Raw genomic sequence first — 12,291 nt, 5'->3', positions numbered from 1 at the left:
AGCTTTCAGCTTTATGTACCGGCGCCACAGCTCTCCCACGAGTTTTTCGTGGAAAAAGGTGTCGTATTTGAGTCCGTCGCAGCAGTATTCACCGTCCCTTATTAGTTCACTGACATTCGTGTACCCCCACTAATGTACCGTCCACGTGTCTCAGTAGTGCGCATAACTGTACCTGTGCAGACTGTCGGTCCAATAGATTGCGCCAAATAAACTTCTTCATGCTGAAGAGGCCTTGCGAATGCCGACGCAGGCTTCGTGCGCGCGGCTGGTGACGAGATTCCACAACATGGATCTCGCCCCCCTGCCCACTTCTCTTGGAAATCCCCTTCTGCATCTGGTATCCTGTTCTGAGGCAGCCGAGTTGTCGGTGCCAAAGCTACATGACTCTCGTGCGGGATCATGGGCGACGCCGCCAGAGGCCGGCGAGGGTCCTCGGGGCTGGGACAATCCTCGCTCGTTGGAGACCTAGCGGGTTCGTCTGCGGGTTCGTCTGCGGGTTTGCCTGCCTTCTCTGCCTCTCCTCCTCCGGGTCGCCGCACGCCCCCCCTCCAAAGGCCCCGAAGTCTGCCGGCGGCGGAGACCTTCTGCGGAGGGCCGTTCCAGCCGCCTCCAGACGCCTTTCGCGTGGCATGCGCCGGAGGCCTCACTTCTCACGGCTCAGCTGCCTCCCGCCGCAAGCCCCCACGATATTCGGCGAGGCCGTCGGCTCAGGGCCCTTGGTCCTCAGCCTTCAGTTTCGCTGACACGCCTCAAGCCCCGCCTGGGGCGTTTCAGGCGGAGGGATGCAGCAGCTCCAAGGCGCGGGGCAACGACATTGCGGAAGGGGGGTTTTTCATGGCCTCCGTAAAGCCGTCAAGTTCTTCTGCTTCTTCGCAGTGCGTGTCGCCCCTGCGCAGAGCCGAGGAAGTTGCTGCCTTCGGCTCCACCGGAGCTTCAGTTCGAATTGGTTCGCAGCCCAGTCTGTGCCTGCGCAGAGACTCGCCTGACAAGGAAGAGGCCCGCAGGCCAGTAGTTCAGTTCGCGGTGCCCCCCGCCGAGCGACAGAGCTCACTGGCCCTTCGCCGAAACAGGAGCCGGTGCGTGATTCAGCTGAATCAAATTGAATTTTCGAAGGTGGCGCTCGGCATAATTCCGGTGGACTCAATCGGGAAACGCCCTCCGCAGCAAGCTTCGAACGCCGGCGCATCGTATTCCTTCACAGACTCCACTTCGCCTCTCCCAGACAGCCTCTCTCGCGTCCACGTACCTTCATCATCCGACCTGCATCTAGGCGAGCCGCGCTGGGTGGCGGGGCGGCGCCGCCGAGTCAGCCGCGGCGACTCGCCTGCCGTCGCATGTCGCAGCGGCCGCCGATCTGACACGTCGCCTTCCCCAGAGGCCATGGAGGAAAGCTGCGAACGTGAGACGCGTACGCTTGCCCACCCCGAGTCCCTCGCCTTCAGTTTGAGGAGGCACTTCGGGGCTCTGCCTGAGAAGGGGCGCGTCGGCGCCTGCCCGGCGCAGACTCCGAGAGCCAGTCTGGGCAGCGCGAACGCGCACGGGTCGCATTCGGCGGGCGAACTGACACACCCGCGAGGGCCGCGGCAAGCTAGCCAGAGCTTGGCCATGCCGTCGAAAGTTCAGCAGCAGCTGAAAACCATCCTGCAGCGGCAGAGAGCCTCCGCCGGCACGCTGGCGGCCGTTCGAGCCGAGTGTGCAGATCGCTGCTGGCCCCCCCGGGCCTGCGACGACTCCTCCACGCCGACTAGCCTCAGCAGCAGCCGCAGCTGCCTCGCAGCTTCCTCAGAGATGTCCGCGGATGCAGCGCGCGCACGGTTGAGAGAGGCCTCTCGAAGGCACTCGGCGGTCGCCGCGCTTCGCGGAGTGGGGCCGCCCTCGCCCGAAGGCACCGCGGCGCACACCCCTCCTGCGATACCTACGGGGCACGCCGGCAACCGACTCTCTGAGCCCAGTCTCGGTTCTGCGAAGACGAGGCGCGACAAACCGGCGTCTCACGCAAAGCGACAGGATTCGGAGCCGAGGGAAGATGCCGAAATCGAGTTTCTTGCGCATTTGGGTGGTCCCCCGAAACCCGCTGCGTTCCACTCGCCAGCCGTGCCTCGTTCACGCGCAGGCAGGTGTGAGCCAACGCGATGCGCAGAGGAGGCGTTGGCGCAGTCCCAAGACGCCGATCAGGCAGCTACCGCCTCCTCAGGCTTGGTTTCCCCCGCACGGAGACAACAAGCGTCGTCTCAGCGCTGCAGTCAATCGCAGGCGCCCACTGTTCAGCTGCGCGAGATGCGATCCCAAGCGGCGCCGCTGGGAGGTCAGTATTCCGGCATCAGCCTCCCGCAGACAAAGAAGGCACCAATCCTTCGCGGCGAACGGTCTGCCAGACGCGCGTCGACAGTCCGCGTGTCTCCCAAGGACGCCTCGCCCCAAGCGCTTGAGAGTGAAAACGAAATTTTTTTCGCAATCAGAGAGCCCTCTCCCCCCACCTGCCGCAGCCCAGGCTGGGCCGTCACCCACAGCGCCCTGCTAGCAACCGAAGATGCGGTAGAAGCTTCTTGTTTTCTGAAGGCGACGGTGGAGCGCGCCGCGCATCCGGACCCGCGGGAAGCCATGAAACACGATGATGCCTGCCCGCCTCCTGGGAAGGCCGATATCCAGCGCCTTCCAAACGCATCCGGGGCGATTGGGACATCTTGGCACTCCAGTCCCGCGGCTGTACAGGAGCAGATATACCCGACGTGTGGGCCTGCACGTCTCGCTGGCGAGCAGTCCTATTCCTCAATGCTCCTGCGAGGGGCGGCCGTGGAGAGCGTCCACTGCGCGGGGAGCACCAGCTCTGGACGTTCGCCAAACGTTTTCTTCCTCGCGGAATGCGTCGAATCGGGACGTGCCGGCCTGCGCGGGGTTGAGGCGCCCGCAGAGACGGGGGTGGAAAGGCACCTGAGACCCGCCGCGGGAATGAGTTTACGAACGTCCTTGTCGGCAGACCAGCTTGGTGCGGCGCGAGCGGCGTACCCGCCCGCCCCGTCGGACTGCGAGGGCGCGCCGAAGCAGACGCGCGTGTTTCGTCTCGTGCGCGCGTTCCCCACCAGCGAGTCGACTGGGCAAGAGGAGCAACACGCGTCGTCTGCCGTGGGGCCGCCAGGATCTGAGAACACCCGCGGCGAAACGCTGGAGTGCTCCTATGCGTCGTCGTCCAACTGCCAGAGTCGGCATCCGCCAGCCCTCGAGCCCGGGGGCAGCCGAGGGCTCTCGTCCCCAGGCACGCGACGTCCAAAGAGAGATGAAGCGAGGGGCCGCGCAGAGGCCTGCGGCGGACAGCGTCTGCGTTCGAGTGGAGGAGGCGCCGAGAAAGCCGCTCGCCGCGTGGGAGAGACCGACGGGCGAGTGTGGGCTCGAGAGAGTGGCCTCAACTCAGCGTGCGACTGCGCGGAGAAAACCCAAGACTCTGCCGTCTGTTCGGAAGCTGATGTCGTCAAGGAACTCGAGAAGCTCCAGCGCCTGCTGGGCGAGCACCTCGCCGGCGACGCGTCGTCCTCGATGGCGACGATTCAACAGAAGATCCACTGCCTCTGTGAAACTCTGCACCATCTGCAGCGTTCGGCGAGGCTCGCTCGCGCGACGGAAGCTGTGGAGGAAGCCGCACCTCTGGCGGGCGAATCACTTGCCGCCGAAAGCGACGGCGGAATCATCCAGACACCTCGCTGCCGCGAACTGTGCGATACTCGCAGAACACACGTGCGGCACCCTTGCGCACGCCTGCGTCCGGCGAGTGGCCTGGTATCCGCCTCCAGCACCGCGACCGAGGCGCTGCCTCGCTTCGAGAAGCCTTCCCGCGCACTGCCGACGACCGGCCTGAGGACCGCTGCCTGTGCACCAGATTCGCCCCCAAACTCTGCAGCGGCGGATGCAGTGAACTGTAGAAAAACCGTCCGAGCGGCGTGCGGGAGTCAAGCTCAGACTGTGGAATTCTCTGGGAACACTGTCGCGCGGAGCGGGGGGCTCATCCGGCCAAAGAGCGCCGCGTGGTACGCGAGAGGCGCCTCACGGCGACGCAGTGAACAGTGCAGTGTAACTATCGCCAGTCTCGCCCGTGGAGGGTCCCGCCTCGACGCCGTCGGGTCGCCTGCAGGCCTGGCAGAGACTAGATGGCAAGACGCCCCTCTGCACGAGGGAACACGCACTCCAGATCGAAGAGGGGACGACCCCCTCGGCGGGTCGCCAAAGACGAAGCAGAGTCCTCAAGCCGGCAGTGGAGATCCGGCGGCGAACCTGACGCGTCTCGTGACGTCTGCCAGGCACAGAAGACAACTCTGCACTGACGCGCCTCTGGAGAGAGGGCTGCGCAGCCGGGGCTTGACTTCTTCTCTCCGAGCTGTGGACCGGTGGGCGCGACAGCCGAGCTTCGCCCAGCGTGGCTCTGTTTCCTCAGCGCATTCAGAAAGCAGGCGGCAGACGCGCCTCCTGCCGCAGTCGCGGGCCTGTCCTGATGTGGTTCAGCGTCCTCGATGCCGTGCGGTCGCGTGCAGAGATGGAGGGCGCTTGTCCGACTGTGATACGGGAAGCGTCTCTCCCGGCATACACCAGAAAACAAGCATGGGACAGGACAGCGACGCCGTCGAGTCGGAGTCCTTTACGGAAAGCGTTAAAGCAGGCTTGGCAAACCGCAGCGGATTCGGCACGCGATCTCGAGCTGCAGCTGTGGAGGACACTTCCCAAGACGCATGCAAACTCCCGCCTCCAGTAGATTTCTCCGCAGAGCAAGAGGCCTCAGCGAATCCCTTTACCTGCTGCCTGGCAGACGTCCGCAGCGTCCGTGACCGGCCCGGTGAATCACCGTCTTCAGCCGCTAACGCTGCGACCCAGCTGAAGCCGCTGGATGGAGCGGCGAAAGCCGCGGTTAGCCTCCTTCTCGCTCGAACTTCGTGGAGTCGATTTGCTTCTGTGCGCCGATTTGGGCGCCTCAAGGTGAGACGGCGTCTGCGCCGCACGATGAAAACTTGGAAGAATCGTGAAGACCGGCCTAAATCAGACGAAAACTTGCCTCTTGCTGACGGCCTTCGTCCGTCTGCGCTCCCGCGCCCCAGTTGCCCTCTTGGCGCATGCGAAGGCCAGGCTTTTACGGAAAAAAACTCGCCGCGACCTGGAAGCCACAGCTTTGGCAGCCTCGTGACGACTCTAAAACACGGATGGGAGACTGCCCTCGACACCCTGGCCGCCCACGCCGCGAGTGCGTCGACAGGAGCTACCGCGTCTGCTTCTGCTTTCCCTGCGCCGGAAGCCGTCGCTTGGCTGGCGCTATCCGAGCCTCGAGGCCGCTCGCCGGGGCGCCAGTCTGCAAGCAGCGGGGCGAGTGCGCGGGTCGATCCTAGCGGCGCTTCGCCGACACTCGTGCGGAGCTCTGCTGCTGCTGCTGGCACGGAACCCCTTCCCCTCCCGCAGACACCGCCGGCAGAAAGCCTCGCGCCCTGCGTCACCGACAGAGGCCCTCCCGCCTCACACCAACACTCGAGGGTCGCGCTGCTGGCGGCGTCGCGTGGTCTCGGCGAAGCGCATCATGCCCGTGGCGACTGTGCGGTCGCAGCCGGCGGCCGGAACGGGTCGCGGCTTCGCCAGAGCAGATCAACCGAACTCAAATCCACGAGCCGGAACTCCTCAGCCGCCAGCGCCTGCGCCGTGCGCGGAGAGAGTCAGCAAAGGCGCGAGCTGCCTGCTCGCGTGGCTGTCCCCAGACTCAAACGCCAGTGGAAGGCGACTCCGCGACGGCGAGGAGCCACCGCCGCGCACCGGCGCCTTAGGCTGTCCGACACTTTGAAGCGAAGAAAGGCGGCGAGCACCGCGAGCCTCCTCGAGCCCCCAGGGAAGTCTGAAGTCGAGGGGGTCTCACATTCCACGGAAGAAGGCCTGCCGCCCGCAGCAAGGCACGAAGCAGCGCCGGCGCATATGCCCGGATCGCGGATGGCAGATCGCGCTGTCGCGCGAGCGCTGCGTCGGAAGGCGTCTCTCTCGTCGTTTCACCCGGCAGGCAGGGACACCGCGGAGGCGGGCGAGGCCCGCAAGAGCCTTGCGAGTGCGTTTTCCAGCGCGGACGTGTCGCCCAGCGGCACAAGCAAGCTCCCAATCTCCGAGACGTTTCAGCCTCAAAGACCAACGACAGGAGAGCTTGCGAGAGGCTTGCCGCGCCACATGGCGGAACGAGCTGACCAGCGCTTCGCGAGGGACAAAGCAAAGCCTGGAAAGGTAGTACAGGAAGCAAAGAGGCCGAGCGAGAGACCGGATGGAAGCTTGAAGCAGGCGACGCACGCGCCCAGCTGTTCAGACGAGTCTGACTTTGATGCGAACGAACTACAAACACGAAATAACGGCACCAGGTTCCTCGGGCTGGACGGCATCGACGACGGCGACTCTGGCGTGGGTGAGGAAGGCGGCGCGGCTGGCGAACGACACCGTAGCGCGTGCGAGAAAGCGGAAGCAGCCTCAGGCGTCCGCCGACCCCATCTGCCGCCGCGAGGGTCTCCCGAGGCCACAGAGCCCTGCGCGGAGCCCCCCGACTTGGAGTCTCTTTTCTGTCCCTTTGAGGAATTCTTTGGGATGCCGGACCTGATCCCTGCGGATTGGTATGGCGATTTCTCTGAGCGTGGCGCCGTGCAAACGCCACCGGCGATCTGCGTTGCGACTCCGCCCGCAGCCTCGTCTTCATCCAGGGTCCCTTCCCTGCTTCTTTCCTCAGAAATAGCCGACGCGGTGCAGACACGAGGGGCTGCCAGAGAGCCGTCTCACGCACAGCAGCTGCAGACGTTGCAGCTGCAGCGTGAGCACCTCGAGCGGAAGCATCTGGAGGCTGTTCACGCCCTCCACGCACGGCCAGCGTCGAGCCAATCTGCGCAAGCGGCGAACGAGGCGGGCGCGGCGTCGCCCTGTTTCAAAACGCCTGAGCTCGAAGCAGACTGCATGCGGAGCTCGCTGTGGAATTTTCCTGAGGACTTGATCGACTTGATCAGCTCGGTCGAAGACTGCTCGCCCAGCGCGCTGTCGAGGCTCCCGCGGAGCGCCCCGCTGCTTCCCGAGGCGTCTAGCGTTTCGTCGGCCTCTTCTTCTTCCTCCAGCGTCGCCTCCAGCGCCTCTTCGCCCTCCGGCGCGTCGTCGCCCTCTTCTTCTCGCGCTTCTTCCTCTCGCTCGCGCGACGAGACCGCGAGCTCGTCAGAGGACCAGACGCCTCCACACACGCGCAGGGGCCGGCTGGGGGCGCCCGTCGGCTCGGACTCTGAGCAGCGGCATTCGGCGTGCAAGCTCGCTGTGGAGGTCGGCTCGGAGTCCTCAAGCAGTGATCAAGCGTCGACAAACGAAGACGAGCTGCCTTCCCGCCGCCGGAAGCGCGCGCCCACGAGGCCCCGAGACTGCTGCGGAACTTGGGGCGAAGGCAAGGCGGCTCCTGCCTCGCAAATCACGAGTTCTGCGGACTCGCCAACGTCGCGCGGTGAGGACAGCAGCACCGACAGCGCCACCGAGGCCACAGATGGCAGTCCAGAGCACGCACCCCAGGAGGTAAATGCAGCAGGGCGCTCCGCGGGGAGTGCCCTCGGCGGCGAAAGCAACACAGCTGCCGCCTTCGTCGCCCCTGTCGCCTGCCCCAGTCTCGCGGCCGAGGCGATGCCAAGGCGCAACGAGGCCCTCTCGTCGCGCCCTGGGAGAAAAGCACACAGAGCGCTGAACGGCGAGAGAAAGCTCGGGATGTCTCGGCGCGCGAGCGCGGGTCTTCGCCGCCGGAGCCGCAGCCAGCCGCCGATGCCGCTGCGTCTCCCGAAGCGCCGAAGTCGCGCCCACCACAGTCGTCGGGAGGAGGGCCTCAAGCATAGACTTCTGTCACTCGAAAGCTGCTGCATGAGTCACGACGAGAATATGCGCCACTTCGCCCGCAAGATGCGGCTGACGGACCTCAACAGCAAAGTGGCCTGCGTCGAGCTGACGAAAGCGAAGCGAGCCATACCGTGTCAGCTCCGCTTCGCCAGCGGCAACAAGGAGTTCTTCATTAGGGGAGATGCAGAGCGACCTCAGGACATTCGAGCTCTGCCCTTCGAGGGGCCTTTGCAGAAGTCGCCGGAACGCGTGGGAGACGAGGCGCCTTGGAGAGATCTGCGTCTAGGCGCGGTGCTGACGATTGAGAGCGCGGTTTCGAGCTCTCTGCAGAGGAGGGGGTGGATCATGAACCGCCTTCTGGACACGCACTTTTTCGACTTGAAGTGGAAAATTTCAGACACCGACGACGACTACCGATGCCTCCGACGCGAGCAACTCTTTAACCACTTTCAGAACAATAGCGTGCTGACGACCAAGGCGGGGCTGTCGCGGAGCTTTCGGCTCCTCGCCGTCGAGGAGCGAGTGCGGACCGACGCCTTCTTCCCGCGGTGCTACGACCTCAGCACGCTGGACGACTGCGCGGACTTCCTCGTCGATTACAGCCGCTGCGAGGCGGTGACCATTCTTCTGCACTACCTGCGCTGCTGCCAAGCCTCGACGCGCGAGTTTCAGAGAGTCATGCGTGAGCCAGCCCCCGACGTCGCGGTGCGACAGTCCAGCGTCCTCCTTCTCTGGATGGCGTACCACATCGTTGCCAGCTGGCTCCACGAACTCGACCCCGACTTCTTCCTCGACAGACTCGACCCCCTCGGCGACAAGCGCAGACACGATCCGCAGCGGCTGGAGGTCTTCGCGACTCACGCGTGGAGCTTTCGAGCCCACCCAGGCGACTGCCGACGCTCCTGGCATGCGCTGGCAAAGTGCTCTGAAGGCTGGACTGAAGCGGCGGGCATCCGCCGCGAGGCAGGCTGCGGTGGCGGGCGCAGGACTCCACCCCGGGGCGCCAGGACTCAGGGCGCGGACGCCGTGGAAGTCCGTGGCTCCCACACCTACTCGCGCGCGCCTTACGCGGCGCAGATCATCGCTGTCCTGCGAGAAGTCCAGAAGCGTTGGCCTCTCTGGCGAGCGGAGAGAGGCGACGTGGACTTGGAGGATTTGCAGGCATCCGAGAAGAAAGCCGCCAACGCCGAAACCGAGCCGAATGGACCCCCCCACGAGCCCCGGTGGAGTCACCACAACGTGTGGATCATGAAGCCTTCCAGCAACTCGAGGGCATCTGGAATCTACTGCCTCAACAATCCGTGGGATATCTTGAAGTCAGGTGCGTCGAGTTTCTCCTGTCGAAGGCTTGCCTCGTCCATGTCCTGCGGCGTGCCGCGCGAGGCGGAGTATCCAGCTGGCGGCGAAACGCCCGAGCTCCATCCGAAGTCCACACACCGAAAAGTTTCATTGGCGTCGATATCTTATTGACGCGTTGGAAACATAAATGCGAACCAACCACAGGTTCATACCACAGCATCAGAGGCAGTCAGCGCTCGGTACGGAAGAAATCTCATGCCGGCGACCCTCTTGTGCAGAGTCCTCGCCATAGACGTGCCGCGGCCCCTGCGTTGGCGGCGCGTACCGGGCGCCGCCACAGGCGATGCGGTCAGGCCGCTGCTTGGTCGTCTTGGACTGTCTCTTCTCGCGCGCGTGTTTCCGTTTCCTCAGGAAGGGGGCTGAGCGATCGCCTTGTGCAGAAGTACGTGGAGCGGCCGCTTTTGCTCTTCGCCGGAAGGAAGTTTGACATGCGTCAGTGGGTCTTTATTCGGAGTTTTTCTCCGCTCAAGGTCTACGCGTTTACCGACCTTTACCTGCGTCTCTGCACCGAGGCATACGACCTGCGAGACTTGCCCAACCGCTTCCGGCACATTAGCAACTGGAACCTGAACCGCCTCAACAGCGACGCGCAGGGGCTGGCGAGCCGCGCGCAGGCAACTGCGGGCGACTCTGAGGAAAGCTATCTCTCCTCCCCATCAACCGCGATCTCTTCTGGCTGCATCAAGCCCCTTGCGGACCTCGAGCTGGCGTTAGATCGCCAGACGGGGACCCTCGACTTCTGGGATCGCCAGGTGAAGCCTCAGATCCGCAATCTAATCCTGCAGACAGCTCGAGCCGCCCGGCCGAGTGTCGTGTCGCGGCCCAACTGCTTCGAGCTCTACGGCTTCGACATTCTGCTGGACGCCGAGTACAGGCCTTGGCTGATTGAGGTAAACCTGAGCCCTGCCTGCGCGGCGATCGTCCCCTGGCACAAGCAGATGGTGTCTTCAATGACGCACCAGCTGCTCCAGCTCCTCCTCGACGAGCCTCGGCCGCCGACGCAGGCCCCCAGCTCCTGCGCGCAGCCGCGCTCTAGACCCTACTGGGAACTGCTGTTCGACGAGTCTGTAGCTCCCGCGGATGCAGTACGCACCTTCCCGCCCATCGAGCCCGCGCAGCCTGGCGCGCCACCCTCGGCAGAGGCTCGGAACCCTTTTCTTCAGTTCTACAGTCAACACTTTAGCGCGGCCTCGCTGTCAAAACGGCGGGCTAGTTGTCCGCGGACTAGCACACACCTAGGCGCTCCATCTTGTTCCACAGAGCGACCCTCGGGCCCCTGCGGAGTCGCCAAGGGCACTCGAGGCCCCAGCGCCAGCGGGAAGATGCCGCTGTGGGACAAGCTGCTGGTGATAGGCCAGCGCCTCGACAGACAGCAGGCGTGGGAGGTCGACACGCGGGTCCGAGTTTGTGAAGCTGCGCGTCGTATCGCTGTCTGGTGGAGGCGCACTGCGTGGCGACGCCGCGCCGCAAGGCGCCTGAAAGTGAAGCTACACGACGATATCGAGCTGGACGTCTGTTTCGCGACCTGAGACCCTCGCGCTGATACAAGGATCGCGTGCCGCCCCTCCCCCCTACACCTCCCCCCCCACCCCCCCCCCCCCCTCCCCACGTTTCCCCTCCGCCTCCCTGGTGTGCGTGTCATGTGTGTCTATGTCTATCTAGAGAGAATATTCTTCACAGAGGCGATTCCGGAGCTGGGTTTAGGGTTTAGGGTCGCGAGCCCGAAATGCTGTCCGAATACTGCGGGTTCACCACAGGACAGGGCACACTGCCTCTGTCTGAATGCCAGCGAGGTCCGTCCGCTCTCCGTGCGCTCCCTTTGCAGACACCCGTCATTCAGTTCTTCCTAATACCGCCACGCAACTATCTAGCGGGCTTCAGCCGCGCTTTCGGGGGACGACCTCCGGCAGATTAGGTGACCACAGGCACCGAACGGCGCGATGCTGGACTGTGGTTTCCTTCAGTCTGCAGCGGGAGCGCGCGGAATTTATTGCCTCCTAATCATGACTCTATTGTCAGCAAGTTCCGTCGAAGCTGTTGTGACTGGATGCGTCGCGTCTGTTTCACGCTGTCTCGGGGATTTCGCGGGTCCCACAGGGGCACGGCCCCCGCTTCCCCCCGTCCGCACAGTGCGCGCGCACCGCCGCACCATAGCACAACGTAGGATGCGTGCAAACGGCGATTTCACGAAGGGAGGCTTCTTCATCTGCTTAAGTCATGCGCTCGACAGCTGCTTTCGTCAAAGACGGCCAAAGGACACCGCCACACATTCCCAGTTCGTCGGAAGGCGCCAGCGACGCCGCGGACACGGCCCCCCGTGGCCTTGAAGCTCCACGCTCTCCCCGCTGCGGGGTGGCTTCGCGCAGGGCTGCAGTCGGTTGGCGCCCCGTCACCAGCGCCAATCGCGTCCTGCCTGCCGAGCAGCAAGCGCGGTCACCCTGCGTCTTCCGCACCTTCCTTCCCCGCTGCATTTTCCAGACTTTGCTGCGCGTTTGTACTGGGGTTCCTACTACATACAGTGAATAAGCGAGCGATTCTTCACCGTACGGCGCCCGGAGTCTGCGCCACCTACGCTTGAATGAGTGTGACCTACCGCTGTATCCGGCCTCCCCAGGCCGCTTTCATCGAATTCGCTCGAGGCTCACCGGGTCCCACCGAGCAACGTGTTCGTCTGAGAGCCTTGACGACTCTGAAGGTCTCTGAGGATAGGTTCTTGCGGAGGCCGGCGTGGTTGTGCTCGGGTACCACATCCCTGTATTACATAGAGTTACACGTTTGGGTGAGCGTCTCCCGGAGAGACTGGGGAGCGGCAATCAGCAGTAGCAGGGGAACGAGTGGCGTCGCCCGGCGTCAGGTTGGTTGTTCTAGAATCTTTGCCGTCTGCTCGCGAGCGCGCGGTTCGCGCGCCAGGCTGAGAGCTCACTGACAAGTGCCTGCGCTGTCTCGCGTCTGACGTGCTGCTGGAAAGCTTGTTCGCTCCGCGGAGCTCCAGAAACGCCTTGAGTGTCCGTCCTGCGCGCCTTTGTATCATGTTTCATGGGCGATTCCGAAGGAGGATCGCGATCTCGTATTTTTTAGTGCGAC

The 12,291-nt window shown here is 64.1% G+C and overlaps 1 protein-coding gene across 1 annotated transcript; it reads left to right on the top strand.

Moving 5' to 3' along the window:
- Positions 1–399: 399 nt before the first annotated feature.
- On the top strand, positions 400–10,736 carry BESB_045040 (Tubulin-tyrosine ligase family protein; the record flags this gene model as incomplete). Its single annotated transcript, XM_029362955.1, has 2 exons — positions 400–9,169; positions 9,559–10,736. 2 exons carry the CDS (start codon positions 400–402, stop codon positions 10,734–10,736), a joined length of 9,948 nt encoding a protein of 3,315 aa, XP_029220321.1.
- Positions 10,737–12,291: the final 1,555 nt, after the last annotated feature.

The sequence above is a fragment of the Besnoitia besnoiti genome, chromosome III, assembly GCF_002563875.1.
Source record: "Besnoitia besnoiti strain Bb-Ger1 chromosome III, whole genome shotgun sequence".
Taxonomy (NCBI): Eukaryota; Apicomplexa; class Conoidasida; order Eucoccidiorida; family Sarcocystidae; genus Besnoitia; species Besnoitia besnoiti.
The sequence above is the reverse complement of the archived record's forward strand: the minus strand, read 5'-3'. Positions and strand labels throughout refer to the sequence as shown.